The following is a 21,567-nucleotide window of genomic DNA, read 5'->3' as shown; positions in this document are numbered from 1 at the left end:
TTATCGGGGCAAAACAGTACTTTAAACGAACCGAACTTGTATTTTGCCATTTAGCCGACGAATTCGCCCCAGCTGCATCTCATCAGAGAACGTTACGCACAAAACTGTCTTCATAAATGGCCGACGACAAGTTGCTTAGAATAACATGACGGGAAATGAGCCTCCCATATGAGGATAATACGGGTGGGCGACATCGCAGCTAAAAATAAGAGCAGCGGCTGGGCATGAACAGACAACCGGCGAACCATCAGGGGTATCAGAGAGGCTACCGACAGACGGAACTACATAAGTAAAGGACGACCGTTAGCTCAATGGGGCCGGTATAAAATCTGAAACTTTAAAGGCAAGTAATGGACCAAAGAAACGGCTGCAGAGTAGCACGAGAGAGATGGCCTTCGTCCCGCAGTGGATACAGGCAGGTTGATGATGACGATGACAGCCACGCTCTCATAAACACTCATTTTGTGTGCTTACGTACGCGCGCGACGTGGGTGGTCTGAGAGAGCGAATTTCCACGCGACAGTGGCTTTCCAGACGCGGGACGATTTGCACATCGTTTCCAGCGCAAACGCATCTCGTACGGAACTGCTTACAGCAAACGGAAGGAATGTGGCCGCATTCCTCGGTGGCGCTGCGATAACGCGAGCGGGCGCTACGCCACCGTTTCGTGCAAGCAAGCAAAGCCTTCGATCGCGTGCCCAAGGTTCGCGACGACTTCTTTCCTTCCGATGAAACCGTGCTCTTATATCCCTTCTCGTAGAAAAACGTTGCGCGCAGCCGAGAGAGCCGACTTCCTTGAATAAAGACGTGAAAGAGTCTGACAACTGAGCACAGGAAAACCTCGTTATAACGAAGTCCTCGGAACAAGGAATAGAATTCGTTATAAGCGGTGCTTCGCCAAAAGCGGGAATGCGTTCCTCTTTCTCTCATGCACTCGAGACTGAGAAAAACTTCTCGTTCTACACGGTGCGAATTTCGCCCGCGAATTCGCAGATGCGACGGCGCTTGTGCGGCAAAACGATCTAGTTCTATATTTCCATTGCTGCGACAAATCGGCAAATGCCACGTTCTCAGGAGACGTTCGACTGTTGCAAACATTTAAAAATGTGTCACAGCAACGTGAATACATCGTTTTGCCGCACAAGCAGCGCCGCATCTGCGAATTGGTAGGTGAAATTCCTACCATGTAGAACGGCAAGTTTTTCTCAGTCCGAAGCGACAATCCGATAAGGCTCGTTCTACTAGCATCGAGCGAATTTCTCCTGCGAATCCACAGCTGCGGCGCCGGCTGTGCGGCAAAACGATGTATTCTCGTTGCTGTGACAACTTTCTAAATGTTTGAAATAGTCTAACGTATCCTGTGAACGCCGCTTGGTATTTGTCGCAGCAGTAAAATTATGAAAAATAGATCGTTTTGCCGCACGAGCGGCGCGCAGCTGCGAATTCGCAGGCGAATTAAATTCACACCATGTAGAACGGGCTTAAAGCGAATTCCTTAGACAAAGGTTTACTGCATACTTGGAGAATTATGACCTGCGGCAACAATTTTCTTTTACATAGCGAGAGAGAGAGAGAGAGAGAACATTTTAATGAGCAGAAGCTGCGTTATGGTTTATCCCTCGGAATTTCTCAGTTTCGTGGAGTGTCAGCAGAATGTGCTTTGTCGCAAGGCCAACATTCTCACAAATGCTCCACAGCTCTCAACCTAATGTAGACATCGTACGAAAAAATCATAGTTCCACTAGCCGCTAAAATGACTATACCATTACACCTAGAGCTACTCCCTGGTGCAGCTATGCATCCTTTTCGCGACCTTGAGCGAGTAAAAGCGTTCCGTTAATTAGTGAGACTAATTACACCGAGTTTCATTTGCCTGCCAGAATTAGTTCACAGCAGGGTAGTAAACAATCTGGAATACTCGTAGTCAACGCATGGGCTCATGCGAAACGAGTTACAGAAAACGGCTGTGATTCGTGTTTCGTTGAAGACAGCCCGATACAAATTACACGGCGTTGCACTTCCCAAACGACTGGATAACCGCGGGTTGTTTGTTTCAGCAAGTATCACGTTCATGGAGTATTTTTCCTACATGATCACGTTTAACTAACAGTCGCAGTTTCGATACAAATAACACGAAGCCGCCGCAATTACCAGCTGCACCATAAAGCAGCTGTGAAACGGACAGACCCCAAAACCGGATAAAACTGTATCCCTCCCAATTTTCATCAAGCCAATTAATTCCAGAATGTTAAATCGCAAAGTAGACAGTCGTGATTCGTTCGTTCCACGCGCGGGAATTGCGCCTAGGCCAATACGCTCGTAACTAATGTGCCGTCGAATTTCAATTCAAGGCTGAGTTGTCATTTTTGATTGGCAGAGTCGCTGTCGAATCATATGAAGAGCGCTGACTGTCAATCCTTCTTTTTCTATTTGTTTAGTCGGAACTACACTCGCTTTTATCCCCATCATTCCGACATTTGCTAAAAGGTTATCGCCCCTACGACGCGTCGGCTAGACATGTCGGTAATGTCGACGCGGAGAATGACCGAAAACGAGTGACGTCACCTAAATATGAGCAAAAAAAACATGAGAGACGTTCATGAAATCGTCGTGACGTCAGAGGCAAGCTCTGCACTGGCGGGAAACCGGCGTTAAACGGGTGGGGACTCGTTTGCGCACAACGAACGCGAAACAAAAGAAAAAGAAGATGAAACAGGAGAAAGGAGGCAGGGCGGAGTAAACGAGAAAGTGAGAAACGATGATGGCACGGCGAGGGAAAGGCGCTCGGAAAAAAGCATTGACACTGATCGCATACTAATATCCCTCCATTTCTGTGGGCGCGTATCTGGGAATCGTCGAGGCGAACGCTCTCAAAAGAGAACGCGACGAGAAAAACAGCCCTTGCTGTACTTTTTTGTTAACTTCCCTTTCTTCGGGTCGATTTGGGAAACGTCGCAATTCGGTGGCACTGCGCATATTCGAAAACAGCTTTTTCCTCTTGGAGCGGGGAAAACTCCAGCGCAGCCCGTAACACCGATCTGAACATTGCGGGGTGTCACAACACTGCAGCTTTAGTTTAATTAACATAAATAAAAATCTAAGCCTGCGGGGGAAAACGATCGGTTGTCAAAACAACACGACTACCATATGTGCCGTCAACGAAGAATGCACTCCCGATATCGGGCTGCTAGCTTGGATTTAGACACGGTTACACGGAGAATACGTCGGATTTCGAAAACACGTATTCGTGACAATCGTCCACAAAAGACACAAGTGCACGCCGAAAAAGCAAACACACCACGGTATTGAAAGGTATCAGCTGTCAGTCCAGTTTCGCTTAACGATCTGATCACGTTTGCCGCATCTTCGAACACGGCGAGCGGCGTGATTGACAAATCGCGCGATGGTCACGGGAGGAAGGAAGACTTTCACCCGCGCAACTTTTCCTTCCCGCTTCCGAAGCGTGCCAGCGATCGCCTAGCGGTCCGCAGTCCGAAGCCGGAAAAATGTAGGTTCCGACTTTGAGTTAGGCCTACACATGACTCGAGCAACCAGCTGAACATGCGTGCGGTGCTACGAATACGACCGAATCAAACTCACCCGTCTCGTACCATTCCTGCGCTGCGTCGGTCGAGCTCGTACTCGGAGCTCGAGACAGCTTGTCACCGCTCTCGGGACCGTCCTTGTCGGATTTCATAATTGCATCCGCAGGAACACACACACACACACACTTCAGGGCTGTAGTGAGGAAAACCGCACAGTGCGTAGCAGCAGCAGTGTTGCAGCAGCGCTCGCTTTGCTATCGACGGACACCAGTCGGTGCGGACGAGATTTGGGTAGCCTTCCGTCGATGGGGCCCGCCAAACGAACTGGCATATTGGCCGCCGGAGGCAATTTCGGTTTCAGCCTAAACACAAGCACGGCATATCTGGGACAAATACGGCAGCCAAATACGTAATCACATTCGCGAGCAGACGGCTACAATTTCCCTTGTATTTTCTTCTGCTTTTCTGCCTTCTAGCCCACTGTAGCTAGACCACAAAGAAGTCTTTCGCTGACACAAGATTTTATACTCGAATTTGCATGTTGGGATTGTCAACTATTAAAAAAATAAGGCCTAAAAATTGTTTTGTGAAAATATTTATGTCGTAAATATTTTGTTGTGAGCTTTAAAAATTGTTTGCAGAATTAACGCGAGGTATTTGCCGGCTTTCAACTCACCGCGGCGCTGCAGTCGTTTTATCCCTTCCCACAGTGCATTGCGCGTTTTGTTGTCCGCCATAACAGCAGCGTTGTTCTTTTTATCCGCGTTTCAAAGCGTTGCCGAGAGTTTACAGGGGGCCCGGCGGATCATTCATTGAGCGTATTTCCACGGCTCCAGCGTCGCCATGGCAGACAAGATAGACATGTCCTTAGACGACATCATCAAGATGAACAGAAGCCAGTACAGGACGACGAGAGGCCGTGGACGAGGAGCGGGCCGGGGCCGAGGAGGCTCGGGCTTTGCCGGTCGAGGTGCTGCACGTGGATTTGGGGCCGGCGGTGGAGCTGTTCGAAGAGGCAACCTCCGAGGACGTGTTCGTCAGCAGCCGTACGCCAGAGTAAGAACGCAGCGCTTTTTTACTTATGTACCCTAGACGCGCTGCGACCACGATTCCAATGCGCGCTATCGGCGCGCCGAAGTGCTTTTGTAGGCCTTTGTCATTTTCATTGAGACTGCGTCGCTAGCTGGCGCCCCGGCTAAACTAGTGTTAGGTGGTCTAGTTTTAGCAACGGCGCTGGGTGAGATTTGCCCCGTCGTGGCGCGAACGCTGAACGTGCCCGTTCCTGTTCGGGCAGGCGTCGTATATTTTTTGTGCGTATTCGTCGCTCGGCGGATTCGGCGGCGAACGGAGCCGCGCGTCACGTCAGCGTCTTGTTTTTGCTTTGTTTAGGCCAACCACAACAAGTTTGAATGACGTCGACATCTCTAGCAGCACGTTACGCGTTGCAAGGGCAGTTGTTCGAATGCCGATGCAACTTATTTTCGACATTTTAAGGATAATTAAGTAAAAATGGTTCAAAAGCCTGAAAGTACATGGTTATCGCCTCTACATGGGTCTAATTATTACCGTTCAGTGTTTGTAGCAAGTGTGGCCACATTTTTCTGTTGTGTTATACTGGAATTGAATTTGCGCTGTTTAAATAGTTCTGCCAAAATTACGCTTTTTTAAGCATGACGGGATGTTTACGAATACTTTCTGGACGGTTGCAGAATACTTTATGCGCTAACAATCCGTGTATATAGTCCCGATCTTACGTGTAAAAATTTTATTTCGTAAGCAACAAAATACGGCACGTTGTGTATACAAAATGGCGCCTATTAGTCATTTCAAATGACAACAAACAATTTTGTGAAGGTACGTGCTTTGCTCTTTTTTTTTTTTACCCTAAATTGGGTTTTCCAGAAAAGAAATTCCAATCATTTGACAAGAATGCGAGGCGTACAAGTGTACTGTGAGAAATGTGTATTTTAAAACTCTAGATCACAATGACCCATTCCATTACGTGGCCTCTCAGGTAATTGGAACTGAACAAATCACTTTTTTTCCCCCGGGAATTCCCCAAAATATCGTCTTTGCGTAGGTTGAAAATACAAATTGTTGTAACCATCTTTCATAAAACCACATGGCTCATTGACAAAACACAGGCTTAAACGTCTCGTCACCTTAGGGTGTTGTGAGGGTAAAACCAGGTAATGGGAGGTCACCTAAAGCTTCCTGCTACTTCCATTAAACAGCAAAACGCCATAAATGACTAAGTCCAGATGGTGCGCTTCTACAGATTGTCCTGATTTGACGCCTTTACCTCTTGTAAAAATGTTGCTTTCCCAGCATTTCGCCTATTGCGAAAAGTGTACAAAAGGGCAGTGAATTCTACCTTCCACAGACTGCTTGCACAGGATCGCACATCTTGTTTTGAGGTTGTATACCTTGGTTGTCGGTCTTGTAAGATTTTCCAGATGTGTCGAGGTCAGGAAAAAGTTCCCATGGGTGCTTCACTTAGCAGAACAGCGTTAATTGCGGTGGCTGTTGACATTATCAACCTGCCTAAGTTGCAGAGGTGTTCGGGGTGCAGTGCAAGGAAAACATTGTGCATGCAATGCTGTGTACAGGTGGTTCAGAGGCAAAGCCTTCCACTGCATATATGCCTTGAAGCTCCAGACCAGATACTGGACCATTTTGTTACAGTAAAACCTCGTTACAAGAGACACTTAAAGGGGCCCAAGAAACATGTCTCTTGTACGCAATGTTACTAACACGGCAAACATAGGAAAATCAACCAAACCGTCTTCATTCAAATGTCTCTTGTAACGAGGGTTTACTGCATTGAGCTTCGGTTTGGATACGCTGTGTTGCGTAGGTGCAAGAAAAGGACACAACACAAATGAATGGATTGCACGTGTCCATTTGTTTCTGTTGTTTTGTCTACTCATATTTTGTACCACCTACGGGTAACAATGTTTCCAAACTTAACTTCAACATGTACCAAGTGACCCAAAGAAGTATGAGCTGTATTTGTTGTGCCGAAAGGTTTTGTAAAAATGGATCTGATAAGCCCACCTCTCATCAGTCTGGGTTGGCAACTTTTGAGCTGCAGCGGGGAAGCTCTTTAGACACCTTCAGGGAACAGCGCGAAAAACTTGGGACAGAGAGAGGGCAAACAGATACGAGCATTGTTTGCCCTCTCTCTGTCCAAGCTTTTCGCGCTGTTCCCTGGGGTGTCATGTGTACCCAACTAGCCCAAAGTCAAGCTTCAGTAAGCTCTCTAGGGTCTGGTCTTGCACGTCGGCCAGCCCACTTCAAGCTCAAAAGACAAGGCCCGGTGTGCTCACCCTTCCCCCGCCTTCTGTCGCAGCAGAGCTTTGGGCAGCAGCAGGCGGCCAAGGAGCTTCCCGACCGGTGGCAGCACGACATGTACGAGGGCGTGGGCGTGCGGCGCACCCTGGCGGGCGGCCTCGGAGGCGCCGGCATGGGCCCCTCCAAGCTGCTCGTCTCCAACCTGGACTACGGGGTCTCCGACGCCGACATCAAGGTACACCCTGCCGCCTCGCCTGCTTTGCACGCATGAGCCTAGAGATTATCAAACACTCCTTTCCTGCTGCATCGTATTTGCATTACTTTTTCTTTAGACACGAATTACTTAGGCAGGCGAACCAGCCTCAATTCACACGGCAGCTCTTTTTTGTGTGCGCCCGTTGGCAGGCGTCATGCTAATTCTTGTTCCATCCAGGCAGGGTGCCGGGTTAGTGCCGCTGCTGTTCTGGTGACCGGGGTTCGAATCTTGCATGAACCCAATTTATTTTCTCTTTACAGTGGGGGCCATTTTGGTAACATTTGTTTTGATGAATGACAACTATGGTCAGTTTTCGTGTTTGGTGAGACATCTAAGGCTTCCGTTTGAATTTCACTCAATGGCTTTTCCTGGCACTGAAATTAGCGACGTCCGTGTGGTTGTCCACCTTGTGTACCAACACAGTAGTAGCACGAACAAGGGGATTGACCAGGTTTGATGAAACGGATGATCAGATCATTTCATTCATCCAATTGTAAGCGGTCAGTTTCATTCATTTCATTCAGTGGTGCCAGGTGACGCCGACGTGGCAACAAAGTTCTTGTGTAGTGGCCCTACAAATTTTTAACATTTTAGTTCTTTTTGATGTATATATTAGATTGGCCTGGAAAGTGTTCTCATTGAAAGCAGTTGTTGTCGCACTTGTATATATTGTTAGTGATGTGCGTCCCATTACTGGAAATTCTACCACTTGTTCGAGAAGTCTGACAGTGTGCTGCAGGTAAACGGGATGGACATCCCTGGGAGCTTTCTGACATTGCAACAAGTGCTAGCTTCCCCATTTGTTCCTCCTGGCCCAAACTACGAAAAGTGTGACGACCACCGCATGATATTTAGCATGAAAAGGTCTATGAGCTTCACTTGCTTCATCTGCGGCATCGTGAAGTTCACCAAACTGCCTTCAAACCTACTAGCGTCATGCAAATGAGGAAGCCCTGTGCCGTCCACTGCGCCGCCGCGGCTACAAATTACATTGAGTGCTTACGCAAGCTCGGCTGCTGTAGACTGTAGGGAACGTCATCAGGGTCGCAAATAAGGTCCGGTTTTTTGGCAACTGTGATTCTTGCTGCGATCACCACATTGTTACGGTTTGCCACAGCCTAGGGACATTGTCGTCAACACTTACGAATTTGCGTGCTGTTGCGGCACCAGGAATTTTGCATGGGAATGCTGACAGCTCTCGAATTCACTCTCGAGGCGCTCCACGCTGTCTTTTTTTGTATCCGAACATCTTCGCTCTGTGGAACCAACCTCAAAAACACGCACACGACATCTGCTCCATAACGGCCAGGCTGAGCTGCTGTGTATACGTCCACTTGGTGTGCAATGAATGGCTCAAGCGGACTCCGGGTAATTTCAAATTTCGACAGCGTCTGCAACCGATGGCTTCTTTTCACTGGCCTCCACCGGCCTAGTCATGTCCGCCTTAATCCTTAACTCCAAATTCTATTGTTTTTCGCGACCATTGCTTTGAAGACACGCCGCCGCAGACAAAACAAACACGCACGACGTCGGGTTTCCATGCCAGCAGAGCTGCGCTGAGTCGCAACGCCTCCCGTCGGTTTCCACGCCCCCTTCTCCTTTCGCATCCAATCATGCGTTGTGTTCTCATTGTCATGAGGCTATCCCCATGTTACCAGTGCCACCCAAGTGACGCGATGCGCGAGAAGTCATCATCATAGTCCACAACTCCGTCGTGATAAGCGCACGTGCAGGGGCGTTTGAGGCGCGGTGTTCAATATGTTGAATGTGACTGTAACCTTCTCTTTGGCGGTCTTTGCCCTTGTTGGCCTTGCGCCATTAAACCCGAACCGTCATATCGAATGTGACGGTGGGTAAGAGTCTGTTTACATGCCTACAGAGGTGCTATACTCTTGCATAGGATTTTCAAGGGGATGCTTGGACTGTTCGATATATGCAATAATGTGATCTATCCAGGATCAACTGTATATTCACACATGGCCCGTGTCGGACAAAGGTTTTTGCTATTGTCTTGCCTTTTGGGAGATTGGCTAGGAATTGGGAGCTCTGAGGGGCAGTGTGCCCACTTCACAGAAATCACACAACTATGAATTTGAAACTACAAAGTTGTTTAATAATGTCTGTTGCGCAGCACTTGACCGGAATGGTATGCGAGTGGAACAGATGCACACCAGGTGCACAGAACCCTGATTCTAGGGATGCTGTGGTGTGTGCGAATCTGCTTGCTGACGCATTTCGTGCCGTTATGATGAAGAAACCAGAGGGAAGAAAGAGGCATGCAGGTTTAGCAGAAAAGAAGGCGGTTGAAGCACAATTCACACCAACGGACGAAAGCGATGCAAATGTGATGTTGCAGCAAAGTGACCATAGTCAATTCCCCGTACTGCCCCTTTCTGATGTCACATCCTCGTGTGGTTCGTTTTGTGTGCGAATTTCCTATTGCTTTGCTTCTTTTGTTGTCTTGGTTGTGTGTGGTAAAGTCCTGCCTTGTGTGTTTAAATTCGTGCTTTTGTCAGTTAAGCTCAGTTGGATGTTAGCGCTTCTGCCCGTTATGTCTTCCCGCGCTTGTCCGTTTTTTCCGCTTCGTAAAGTTGCGTATCATGTTACCAGACTGACGTGCCCCGAGGAATTTTTTTCTTCACATGTCTGTGCACGCACATATGGGTTGCATTGGTTCACTAGATAACATAGAGTACTGTCACTGAGACTTGCGAGTGAACAACTGCGGCCATTTTGGTGTTTATCAGTGTTGCCGGATTGCTGCTTCCCCGGCCTCACCGCTAACTTTGACGAGGTCATTTGTAAACAACACTTCCAAAGGCGCAGCAACCCTGCATCTTCGGACGCACTTCTGCAGCTATCTTTGAATCATGTTCAGAACAATGTCAGTAGCGCGTAGCTGCAGAGCAGGGAGGACAAGCTGAGACTGCTGTGTAAACAAATGTCACGTGATCCGAACTGACCAATGATCATGGCGAAAGCAGGGAACAATAGGAGAATGGAGTGCCGATACTCTGTAACCTTATCTAGTGACACTAGGTTGCATGTGCCATTCAAAGCAACCGTGTACCGTGAGGTACAATGCATTGTCTAGTCCTTGGGACAGTACCTACAGGCCCGGTGAAGATTTTGCTGCCGAGTAGACCTACATTCTCTTCTTCTCGTGGGGGCTGGATTGCAGGAGCTGTTTGCCGAGTTTGGTCCTCTGCGGAAGGCGGCTGTCCACTACGACCGCTCCGGGCGCTCCCTGGGCACCGCCGACGTCGTCTTTGAGCGGCGTACAGACGCTGTCCGCGCCATGAAGCAGTACAACGGCGTGCCCCTGGACGGTGAGTGGTCAGGCACTTGTTTGCACACTCATGGGAAGAACAGGAGTGGGGACAGGGGGAGTGGCTGCGGGGTGCCTAATTTTCAGACACGCATGCACAAAAAAAAAAAAAGCCACGTATCTGCTCGCTTTGCTGCAAACGTCAAATGACCCTGCCGTGTAAAAGCCGCCCGTTTCTTTCCCACCCACCTCTCACACTCTTCCCCTCTTTTCTCGCTCCTCCCACAATAAATGCGGTGGAAGTTTGCTGTGGTCAATCCAATTTTAATGCGTCACACTGCTCGCATGCCATTTACTGTGACCTTTTGTTCCTTTGGGTGTTGTTGCTACTAGGCCTAGGCTCATGTGCGAGCTGTTCTTGTATTTTTGGGTCAAGGCATTGTTTGAGGGTGTTTTTTTTTTTTTTATTTGCTGAAGCAAATATTGTTCTGAGAGTGCAAAGGTGACGACGTCTCAAACGACGACAAACCTGGAAGCTTGCGGCCGGCTGGGCGCTGCCATGGCCACCATGTACAGCCATGAGCAGAGGTTTACGGACCAGGAAAATGGCAATTTTAGGTTATTTCTCTTCCGGTAGCAGCCCAACCAACTGCCGTGCACTTGCGAGATGTATAGTTACTGAAGTAATGAAAAATACGGCACAATTGCTGCTTTCGGGATCTGTAATCTTTTGCTCTTGGGTGTACATACTGTTAATAAGGTTGTCATGATCCTTTACCATCATCCGTCTCATTTGGTCTGCTGCCATGTAACAATATGAGGGATACCTTTCTTTTTAATCAAAAGAACACTGTGTAGTACAGTAAAACCTCGTTACAAGAGACACTTGGTTACAAGAGACATTTGAATGAAAGTGGTTTGGTTGCTTTTCCTATGCTCGCCATGTTTGCAACACTGCATACAAGAGACCTTGGTTACAAGAAACGTTTTCTTGTAACGATGTTTTACCGTACCACTTTTGTATTGTCTTGCCTCAAACGTGTCTGTTTTCTTTTTGCTGAACAATGTTGACAAGTCTGTATTGCTTCCAGATTTAGTGGTTTGGAAAAGATAAAAAAAATTTATTCTTCAAGAATTTTAACTTTTTCGCCTTATGGCTGATTTGCGGGACAGACTCGCAGACCAGAATGTGCGCGTCTGAGTAGCTAAAGAAAGACGGTCGAATTTAAAAACCCCACTCCTGTGGCGAGGTTTCTGTGCAGGCCGGGAGGGAGACGGCAGCGACGTAAATGTCCGCACAGCGTGGCGTGTGTAACAACCATCCCCTCCCCCCTCAGGGCGGCCGATGAACATCCAGCTGGTGACATCCGCCCTGGGCGCAGCAGCGGTGCTGTCGACGGCATCGCGACTCGGCTACGCGGCCACTGGAGGAGCCGGAGGAGGTGCCGGCCAGTCGCAGCGACCTCGGGGAGGCTTCCGGTGAGTGTCATTACCCGCTCGCCTCTCGCGAAGTGAGGGTGGTATGACAGTTGGGCTTTTTGTTCTTGTACCTTGCTACACGACGCTTGAAGACAACCACACTAGGTCATGTGTCTCCTCTTCCGTTGTCGTAGTCGTCAAGCACTTTGACTCGTGCGAGGGGGCTTGGAACAACGAGTACGACCTTCTTCGCTGCTGGCTGTAAAACAGTGGATGCGGTAACCTAATTAGGTGTGGTTGCTTAGTGGCTAAGGCATTGTCCGAGGATGCAGGTTCAGTTCCCGGCCGCGGCGGCCGCTTCTCCGATGGAAGCGAAAGGGGAAAACGCTGTGTGCCCGAGATTTCGGCGCACGTTAAAGATCACCAGGTGGTCAAAATCATTCCGAAGCCCTCCACTAGGTGCGCGTCATCACCTGGGTTAGTGTTGGCATGATAACCCCGTTATCAAAGATCAAGGGCGTGGGGTCATTTGTGACCCTTCTTGTGGGTGGGGGTGGAAAACGAAGACATCAACAAGTGTGCCTAGATTTCGGCGCCTGTTAAAGATGATCCCCTGGCAGTCAGAAGTAATCCAGAGCTCTCCATTTGGCACGCCTTGTAGCCCAAGTGTAGTTCTGGCAAGTAAAGCCCCGAAAGCCTGTTTTAATTTGACGCCATATGTAACAAACTTGGCCTTACTCTTTCTTGCTATAGCCCACCAATTTTGTAGTTCTGTTGAGCAAATAACTGTCCGCACATCTATAGCAGTTGTCTTTTGTGGGAGAAAAGTTTTGTTTCCTGTATCATAGAGGTAACTCGAGCCAGTTCGGGTATATTCCAGAAAGACTGGCCCCTACTGCCAACTGAAAGTCTTATTCAAAGGAATACAATAGTTTGCTTTTGGTCAGAGCCAGTTAGGATAGAGCAAGAGGAAGATTAGACAGATGCCTGGTAGCAACGCATGCATTATGCCTTGGTTTGCATTGCAGTGAAGCTGCATATCATGGGGAGATGTGGGTCGAAAAATCAACTTTTTCTCTCGGAAATTTCAGCTTTTCTGTTTTCAGTTGTGTTAGAACATTCAGTTTTGCCGGGATAAAAAAATCAAGCGAAAATTCTTAGTAGAAGTTACAGAAAAATGCATCTAAGTTGTTTTCCGGAAGGCAGTGTCTTTTCATTTTGCGCATCGCGAGCTAGTGGCACTGTCTGTCATTTGCAGTCGCTCAGGCAGGTGGAGTTGTCTGTGCCCTTTCGAATGCAGCATCCGATAGGGGTATGTGCAAAAGAAAAAGATACCAAAAGAAGCGTTTTTTCAAGCACCCTACCAGCCATTTAAATTGCAAGCTACGTCGCGTAGTACTGTAGCGAGCGTGCCATTGGCTAAAGCAGCACCCACTTGTCGCCATGGTGGCTCAGCTTCATCGCGAACCGTGTCGCGCTGCAGTTTCTTCGATTATTTTAACGGGTTTACAAGATCCGGAAGCACTGAATCAGGGGTGGTCTGAGTAGGGTTGACGTTGGGATCGACGAGTGGCTACGTCCGGGCGCAGTGTACACACTGTGTCTGTTGCAGGCATTCAACAAAGTCTTCCTTCCTTCCTTCGCACGAGTATGATACGGAGTGATGTCAAGTGCATCTAAACACAACAGCATCCTGAAATGTCTCGACGGCCGGCCTAAGCAGAGCATCGTCGCCGACCACAACTGTGATGAGGGCGGCGCAACTACGGACATTGTCAGCGCTTTTCAAAAGGATATGCCATATTTACTCGATTCTGCGCGCACGCGCACACACACACACACACACAACACACCCTTTTTTTTTAGCGATCGTGATGTCCAATTTGAGGGTGGGTGCTTAGATTCCAAAAATTTAAAATGATGCCCTTCCCCTCCCCTTGCATCACACACTTTTTCGCAGCAGTGTAGAGATGAGGCGGGCGCAAAGCAGCGAACATTAGAAAAACGCAGACACTGAATCCGCTGTGACCTGCGCCTACATCTGCTTCTCATTCACGAGTAACACTCAAGTCTGCCGCACGGCTCAAGCCGCGGTTCTCACTATCCCACAGCAGGTTGCCTGCTCTTCCGTTGAAGGGGTTGGCAATTGAACATTTCTCAAACCACTTGGCCGCAACGTCAGCTTGGACCCGCTTCCACACGTCTGAAGTCCACCTTGCGATAGTTGGCGGGGACGCTTTTTGCAGCTTTCCCGACGTGCCGCGTTTTTGTTGCGTAGTGTCGAGCCTGAGCTCATGTCTACTTCCGTTTTCACTGCCGTGCCTCCACTTTGTCCCGGCTGTGCACCAGAAGCCGATAGTGCGCCATTCCAGCAGCTCTGGCTCTTCAACAGAGCGAGGAAGCACAGTTGCTGGCCTGGGCAACACGCACTTTTTCGTAGAAAAGGGGGTGCTTTGATTCGCATGCAAACTTTTCTCTCTTTTTTTTGTCTCCTGAAAGTAGGTAAAGGTGCTTAGAATCTCCAAAGTACGGTAGTTATCGAAAAACAACGAAAAGGCAAGTCAGAGGCCACTGTTCTTGTACAGTGCTATGCGCCATCATCACGTTCGTCACACTTGTGAATTAAAATTCAAGCAAAAATACTAACTTAGAAGTGACAGAGCACTCGCATACAAACGGCAGCAGACGGAAGGACGGAAGACTCGTACTTTCTCAGGCTTAAAAGGAGTGGGACGTTCCGTGTGTTGCCTGGACACCGCTTCGGGCATATCTGTGCGCGCTTTTTAATTAACAAATACGCTTCAAACTTTCAAAGGAGTTTTTCTTATTTTGCTCCCACAGTTTTATGCACTTTAGATCGTTGGATTGCAATGAAACTTGGCACACACACTCTTAAAAGCATGCAGAGTGCACTTCTCTAATTTATTTATCAATATGTACTCCTCACCTCTGCAAAAACACCATACAATGTAGGACTTACGGAAACACGAAGCTGCGAGGCATTTCTTTTTACTTTTTATTGTAACACTTTTTCTCTCTTTACTTTCGGATCTTAAGGGGGTACGCGGGTCTTATACCCCTGTCAAACGTGCCTATTTAAGTGCACTTACACGGAGTGCACTTGGATAAAATGTCATTCGGGAGCAGCTAAACGGCAAACGCGAGTGACACTTTACAAGGAACGCACTTTAAGCTGAGTGTGGTCCCCAAACACACTTTACCGGGGCCAGCTCGCCGAGTGAGTAATCTCGTGAACAGAAGTCCGAAAATCGGAAAAATTAACATAAAACCGCGAGCGTTTAGATGATAATAAGTAACGTAAAAGTTAATTATAGATATATTGCTTATTTACTTTTACAAAAATTGAAGCAGCGACGAAAAATAAGAAAATAACCTCTCTCTCAACAACGTGCCAGCGCCGCCTGGTGGGTGTTTTGCTCCATGGCAGCCGTTCTCTGCGGCGTTCTCGTAGGTGGTTTCTTGTGGCCCTGTGATTGTGTTCGTGTTTCAGCCTATTTCTGTTGTATTCAACGCTTTCAGATAATTTCCCCCGAACAATAATGCAGCTGTCATTCACTGCGCAGTGAATAACACTGAAGATAAAAGCGCCGGTGTTCAGTCGCCGTCCCGACTCTGTTTTTGTGGTCTTGTGCGATGCGCCGATTGCGATTTTAAACAATTCAAACCCAACGAATTGTTTACAATATTCCTCACGTGATAAATAGGGGGGATTTCAAGTAATTTTGCGTAATATTTACGCCGGCTATCGTCACTGACATCACGGCCAAGGGCACTTTATTTCGTCGTTTAGCAGCGCGCAGCCTAAGTGTCACTTGGGGAGCCCGAGTGCACTCGGCGGAAGTGCACTTAAATAGGCACGTTTGACAGGGGTATTAGAATGGTCAAAAATGGCCAAAATATCGATTTTGAGAAAATCCAATTTTTGGAATTATTGTACCTTCAAGCACCTACCTTCAAAATATCAACGCGAAATTCCATCAGGAAATACTCTAAAATCATGTTTTGAAACGCCTCGAGGGCCACGAAATGCCCCGAATTGGGCAAAAGTTGCTTCAAATTCCCGCGCGCCCCGCGGGCGAAGCAGCCGACCGATCGCCGCCATCTTGGTCTTGTTTTGACGCTTGTTTCTTTGTGCGCATTTTGCGATATCTCAAAATGGCGTCGCTTGGGTAGAACGACCGCCCTTGCCAGTTTTCCGAAGGCACCTTCTCGGCCGCCGATTGGCTAGAGCGGGCGCGCGCGGTTTGAGTTCGCCATACGACCCCTCCCATTGGTCGGCGCGACTGCTGTCATGGTGGTCGCCATCATGGCGTCTGCTACGCGCGTCTGACGGAGTCCGCTCTTCTGGCGCGGCGCTCGCTTAGAGCAGTTTTTTTTTAGTTTCTTCCAATTCTTCCATCGCGTACTTTCGTGAATGATGCCAGGAGACGTACGTTTGAAGAAGACGACCCGTCATGCGCACGGGAAGCGAAAGCGTCATCCGCCTATCCCAAGGTCGCGGTGCGACTTCGGGCCGCTCGACTCCGCCGGATGAGAATCGTTCGCCGCCTCGTATTGCCTCGCCTGCCCCTTCGCCTGACCTCCGGAATCCATACCTGGTCCAAGCACGTCCTGCCTGCTTGACACGAGGTATTACACGGCGAAGGAGATCGCCGCTCGTACGGAACACGCGGACGAGGTCAAGCGCGGAATGGAGACCAAGTCAGCAACGCAGCGGAAATTCAACCTCCTTGAAGTGGATTTGGCGCACTCAGAGGAAGAATCCGGCACAGATTTTGTCTTAGTGGATTTTGCAATGCTGAAGGACCTTTTTGCGCACGTCAGGTGCGGCAAGTGCGGGCTGGCGGCGCCGGATTTGAGGAAGCCTGACCGGCAGTACGGCCTCGCCTTGAAGCTCCAGGTGACGTGCTCGGTTTGTGAACACCATGTGGAACGTTTTTCCTCGCCAAGGACCGAAGGATCTGGCAATATCACTCTTTTTGAAGTGAATATGAGGGCTTTCAAAAGTATTCAAAGCATCGGGAAGGGGGTGACTGCTCTGTCAGATTTTTGTGCTGGTATGAACTTGTCCCACAGCGGCCTGCACCACAAGACATTCCAAGCGCACTTGAGGAAAGTGGTTCAGGTTTGCGAGGACACTGCAGCAGCCTCTAAAGCTGACAGTGTGCGTGCCATCAAGGACTTGTACTCGGACCTTGGTCAGCCGCCAAACAACATAGATGTGATGTTTGATGGCACGTGGATGACAAGGGGACGGTTGTCACACATTGGAGTGGGCTGCATCATTGAAGTGTACACCGGCTTGGTGATTGATCATGTAGTCCTCTCCAACTTTTGCTTAGGTTGCGCCATCCGACCCAAAGCTTCAGATGAGGGCTACGAAGATTGGCTGGCAGACCATGAGTGTCAGCGAAACATTGACTGTGGTGCAGGACGCATGGAGGTAGAGGCAGCCCTGATAATGTTCAAGCGCTCGCTCTCCAAGAATGGGCTGCAGTACACAACCGTGATGTCCGATGGAGATAGCCGCACCATGCACGGCTTGAAGGAAAAAGGCGTCTATGGGTTTATCTCCATAGGCCAAGAAAGTTTGCCTTTCGGCTACATTTATTTTCCCCAAAAGACTCTTTTGAGGGCCAACAACATGATGCATTTGCGGAAAACGCACTGCGCAGTGTCCCACCCCTGTATCCTCTCAAACTTCCAGCATAAAAACCGCGAATGAAATAGCCTCACCAAAGAACAAAAAAAGGGGGGCACCTAAAGCAAGTTTCACCCTCACACTTTTGCCGTACCCAATATTCTGGGTACCACAGTGCACTGTAATAGATGATGGCACTTCACGAAGGACTGTTGCAGTTTTCACGACGCCAGCAAGACACCACCAGATTTCACAACGCTAACAAAATGCCAACCGATTCGAAGTCGATAAATTTTGATAAATTCCTGATGGGGTCCGTTACTTGGCCTTTTGTATCTCCAGTTCTAGTTGACATTTTTCGAATCCAAAGACAGATTTGAAAATGGGAAGAACATGTCTTTGTTACTGGGAAATTTTGAAGCTACACTACTGACGGTTCATCTCGTAACACATGGCCAAACTTCAAATGCAGTTTTCTCAGTTTCATATTTTTGGTCACTTCCCTCAGCCTTACGCAGCTTTTTGGAAACTTCTTTTTGCTTCATAAGGTCAATCTTGGTACCATTTTTTTCAGTACAGCCTGAGGCAGCCGATGACATTCTTAGTTTTTCTGTTTAGGCTATGCATAAATAATGACTTGCAGTTATTTTGATGAGCCAAAATATCCAATACTGCCATTTTTTGTACTTGACATATGTTTTTATGATGCCGTGACTTTAGAGAAAAACGAAGAATGTCATCGGGTATGGGAACTCTCTGGCTATCCATTCATGTAATTAAAAGCGACAAAATGCAATGCGAAAGTTCATTAAAGCTGCGTAAGAAATTACCTAATTGCGGTTCAGACTTTGTGTGATAACTTTTGAACTAACAGCACCAGCTCAAATATAATTGCATATTTGAAATCTACAGAGAAACGCACATCCGTGTGCAAATTTTCATAAGTTTCTACCCATAAATAAAAAAGTTAGTTTTAAGACCCTCGTCCCCCCTTAATTGCACAATGTGGTTCATAAGGAGCCTAATTAGATATCGCATGATGCAGTTGGTAGAATTTGTGGTGGTGAAAAAGGGGGGGCAAAAAAACCTTTGTCGAATCTCGTTGAAAATGTCGGAATAAAGAAAGCTCCTTGCATCGAGGGCTTACCTGTAGTGGCACATGTGCAATGAGTGAACACACGAGTGAAAAGTAGACAAATATTTCTTCGTGCATATTTGCATTTCAAGCTACACCACGCCCATCATTAAGAAAATTAGTCAGTTACGCACGTCTTTGTTTCAGGTCCTTTGGTGGGCGAAACGTGCCCTGGCTCACTATGGTGCTCAAAAACGTAGCAACATGATGCGCACACTCTGAACTAGTCTAGACCACGACGACTCTTCGCTGCCACGGCTTTCTTCTGCAAATGCTTTTTTTGCATCAACACGTTTATCAACCAATCAGCACAAATCAACCCACCAACCAATCGCTTGATTGGCTATGGCAGACTGAAAGGGAAGTGTTGCCGGAGCTCCTGCCACGGCCACGCAGAACTCTCTCCTCCTCGGAGGAGAGAGTAGTTTGGCCGTGCTCTGGCAACACAGAAAATTGCCACGTGATTCGAGGCATTTGCAGAGCGCGGCATGTTAGAATTGCTGGGCATTTTCGGCCATTGAAATATGCATAACTTTGCCGGGATCGCGGCATCAACTCGAATAACAAGATTCGACTGTATTTGCTACTCGTAAACCGTGCCCAACAACACTCCATTGTATCTGTGCAGGGGTAGTGCAGTGTGATGAACGGAGGTGCGCCAAATCACCTGCTGTCATGCTCCATGTTGTCGATTCCTTTGAAAGGATCATCAATTCCAAAGTTCTATGCCAGCCTTCTGGTCAAGCATGTTGGGAGGTGAAACTTTGGTAGTTTTGTCTTGTCGCACTGTCTAAGGCTTTGCACTCTCTCCATCTACTTTCAGGGGCCGTGGCAGAGGCCGGGGCGGCCGCGGCGGCGCCGTCCAGCGCAAGGTCCCGACCGCCGAGGAACTGGACGCAGAGCTGGATGCATATGTCAACAAGATGGAGTAAAGCAGCCGGTGAAACCAGCGACATTGGAAGCACGCGCCCTGCCCGTTCCCTACGACACCCTTCGTTTTAGTTGGCACCTAAAAGCAGGCCCCTGGCTCACACAAGCGGAAAACGAAACAGAAAGTTAGCGGGGACGGTGCTTCGGCGTTTCGAGACATCTGTGACTGATGCTGTCCCGTGGCCTCATCCTGAAAGAAAGCGCCTTTCGACTGCCTCTTTTCCTATTTTCTGAGTTTTCTTTCTTTCATTGCTTTCGGGAGGGCCCCGAGAGCACTTGCATTCATTCCTCATTTGCTTTTGCTAGTTGCGTTTGATGTCATAGCCCCTAGCCTATCACCCATCATCGATTCATTGGCAGCCATGGGTGGACACCATCATAGCTCATACGCAAATGCGGGCTCGTGTCGGGCTGTTGTAGTAAATACCCTCGGGCAACCCCGCAAAGAAAAGAGCGTTTTAGTACAGTACGTTGTAAGCCATACGTGCACTCATGTGGTGGGACTGTACACAGTTTTTACCGCTCGGGAATCCATTCGAAAACGTTTTGTTTTGCGTTTGGTGCAAACGTTTCTCTTGTGTGTGAGCCTTGGAGGAATAAACGGCTATTGGAAGATTGGAGCTGTGTGTGCGGCGTTGTTTGACGATGCGTACCAACTGTGTAGGAGGAAATGAACTCTCGTTGACTTAAAGTTGGTTCCCTCACCGGTGAGTTGGTAATGCTGTGAAGGAGTGCTTGCAATAAAAGCTGGCATGTGCCACAGTGTGGTGTAATGTGTTGGCTGAACCATACAGTGGTGGATTGTCTTGCCAGTAAACATTTCAATCCGTGTATGTTAGCAGCTGCCTGGAATTTTCATTGTTAAAGAAGCCATGTAGAGAAAATACAACTTGGTGTAATTTGAAAGAACTAGGATTCAGTATCTCACTCAGCTCCATTACAGCCCCAAAAGATGTTTTTTAACGAAAAAAAAAAGCAAGTAGTATTTAAAATCTTTCAAATTTTGCGACACAGTGACGTGTTATGAGCAAGAATGACTCCGTACGGGCCAACAATAAAACATAATTTTCAGTGCGTTAACTGCACGTTAGCATTCAAGTGATGCGGTCAAATGGAACTCGAGGCCCCATTACAGACGTCCAGTCGTGTCGTCGTGAAAGGTCAGTTAGGTGGCCTCCAATCGCATGAACAAGGTTCCGTGATGTAGAAAAGTTGCAGGAAATTGGCTAGGGGGTCGCAATTGCTTCACACGTTTTCTTTTATATCTCCGTTACTTGTTCGAAGATTGCGATGATATTGGTATCATTGTTGTCGGGACTAAGCAGTCTCTAATAAACCCAACTTGTATTTTGTCTTCATGGCTCCTTTAAATGTTTGAAATATGCGCCAAACCAACCCCTGGGATATGAGACGTGCTGCAGTGAAGAGCTCCGTGTTAATTTTGGCCACCTGGTGGTCTTTAACCCCTTGCAGGCCGGAACTTTTACTCGCCTTCCGGTCTGTGACTATTTTGCCAGTTAGTGGTGCCGCAAAAAAAAAAAAAAACGCAAACTGTGCAAAAAACTCTCGGGATATTTATTTCTGGCATTATTCTTGCAACTCTTATACCGATATTTAAGTGGCACGTGAAACAGCAGCTTGAAGCGTTCTCGTTGGTTGAGGCTAGGGTTACAACTGCCAGTTTTGCAGAAAAAAGTTTCCCTCCTGCCTCCTTTGTTTTTACATCGCTACAAGCAGCACAGTCCTTGCTGCTCAGGCCTTGGAGCTTGTGGATGAAATGGCTCGCCCCATCTCGCCTTTTTTTTGCACTCCATATGGGACCTCGGATCACCCACCAACTGTTGGATGAGGTTGCAGTGGTACCACGCGGGTTTGGTGCCCTTTCTCAACATGATTCTGCAGCTGTGTGCGCCTGCAAATAAAACTGCTGACAATGGAAGCCTCTAGATGCCAGGAAAAATGCTTTTGCCACCATTTTTGTCTTTTTCACAGAGTAATGATCTGCACGGTGCTGTCTTTACAGCCATCGTGGGCTTCGTCACTTGCTTCTGCCAAATC

The 21,567-nt window shown here is 48.1% G+C and overlaps 2 protein-coding genes across 4 annotated transcripts in view; one reads left to right on the top strand and one right to left on the bottom strand.

Annotated features, from left to right (window-relative positions):
• Nucleotides 1-4,024, bottom strand: part of LOC144138522 (uncharacterized) — a 176,400-nt gene extending 172,376 nt beyond the window's left edge. Inside the window, exon 1 of one of the 2 annotated variants that reach the window (XM_077670851.1) lies at nt 3,601-4,024. In XM_077670851.1, coding sequence (XP_077526977.1) covers nt 3,601-3,697 — 97 coding nt within the window. In that variant the 5' untranslated portion in view covers nt 3,698-4,024. The remainder of the gene's footprint in view (nt 1-3,600) is intronic. The other variant, XM_077670852.1, reaches the window with a different exon arrangement.
• A 227-nt stretch (nt 4,025-4,251) lies between these two features.
• On the top strand, nt 4,252-20,129 carry Ref1 (RNA and export factor binding protein 1). Of its 2 annotated transcripts, none has more exons than XM_077670856.1 (5): nt 4,252-4,601; nt 6,901-7,074; nt 10,277-10,424; nt 11,701-11,842; nt 19,403-20,129. In XM_077670856.1, exons 1-5 carry the CDS (start codon nt 4,389-4,391, stop codon nt 19,509-19,511), a joined length of 786 nt encoding a protein of 261 aa, XP_077526982.1. In that variant the 5' UTR covers nt 4,252-4,388; the 3' UTR covers nt 19,512-20,129. The 2 variants fall into 2 exon arrangements, with proteins under 2 accessions (XP_077526982.1, XP_077526981.1); XM_077670855.1 differs by having other exon boundaries at nt 4,253-4,601; nt 6,898-7,074.
• Nucleotides 20,130-21,567: the final 1,438 nt, after the last annotated feature.

This window comes from Haemaphysalis longicornis, unplaced genomic scaffold (genome assembly GCF_048455015.1).
Source record: "Haemaphysalis longicornis isolate Haplotype H1 unplaced genomic scaffold, Haemaphysalis longicornis Haplotype H1 scaffold_5, whole genome shotgun sequence".
NCBI lineage: Eukaryota > Metazoa > Arthropoda > Arachnida > Ixodida > Ixodidae > Haemaphysalis > Haemaphysalis longicornis.
Note: the sequence above shows the minus strand (reverse complement) of the source record. Positions and strands in the feature narration are given on the sequence as shown.

Bases quoted from the DNA above. Each gene is read 5' to 3' on its own strand.
- Ref1 (XM_077670855.1), top strand. From the start codon at position 4,389: ATGGCAGACAAGATAGACATGTCCTTAGACGACATCATCAAGATGAAC. The intron at 4,602-6,897 runs GTAAGAACGCAG...CTTCTGTCGCAG, and splicing joins GTCAGCAGCCGTACGCCAGA to CAGAGCTTTGGGCAGCAGCA. The intron at 10,425-11,700 runs GTGAGTGGTCAG...CTCCCCCCTCAG, and splicing joins CAACGGCGTGCCCCTGGACG to GGCGGCCGATGAACATCCAG.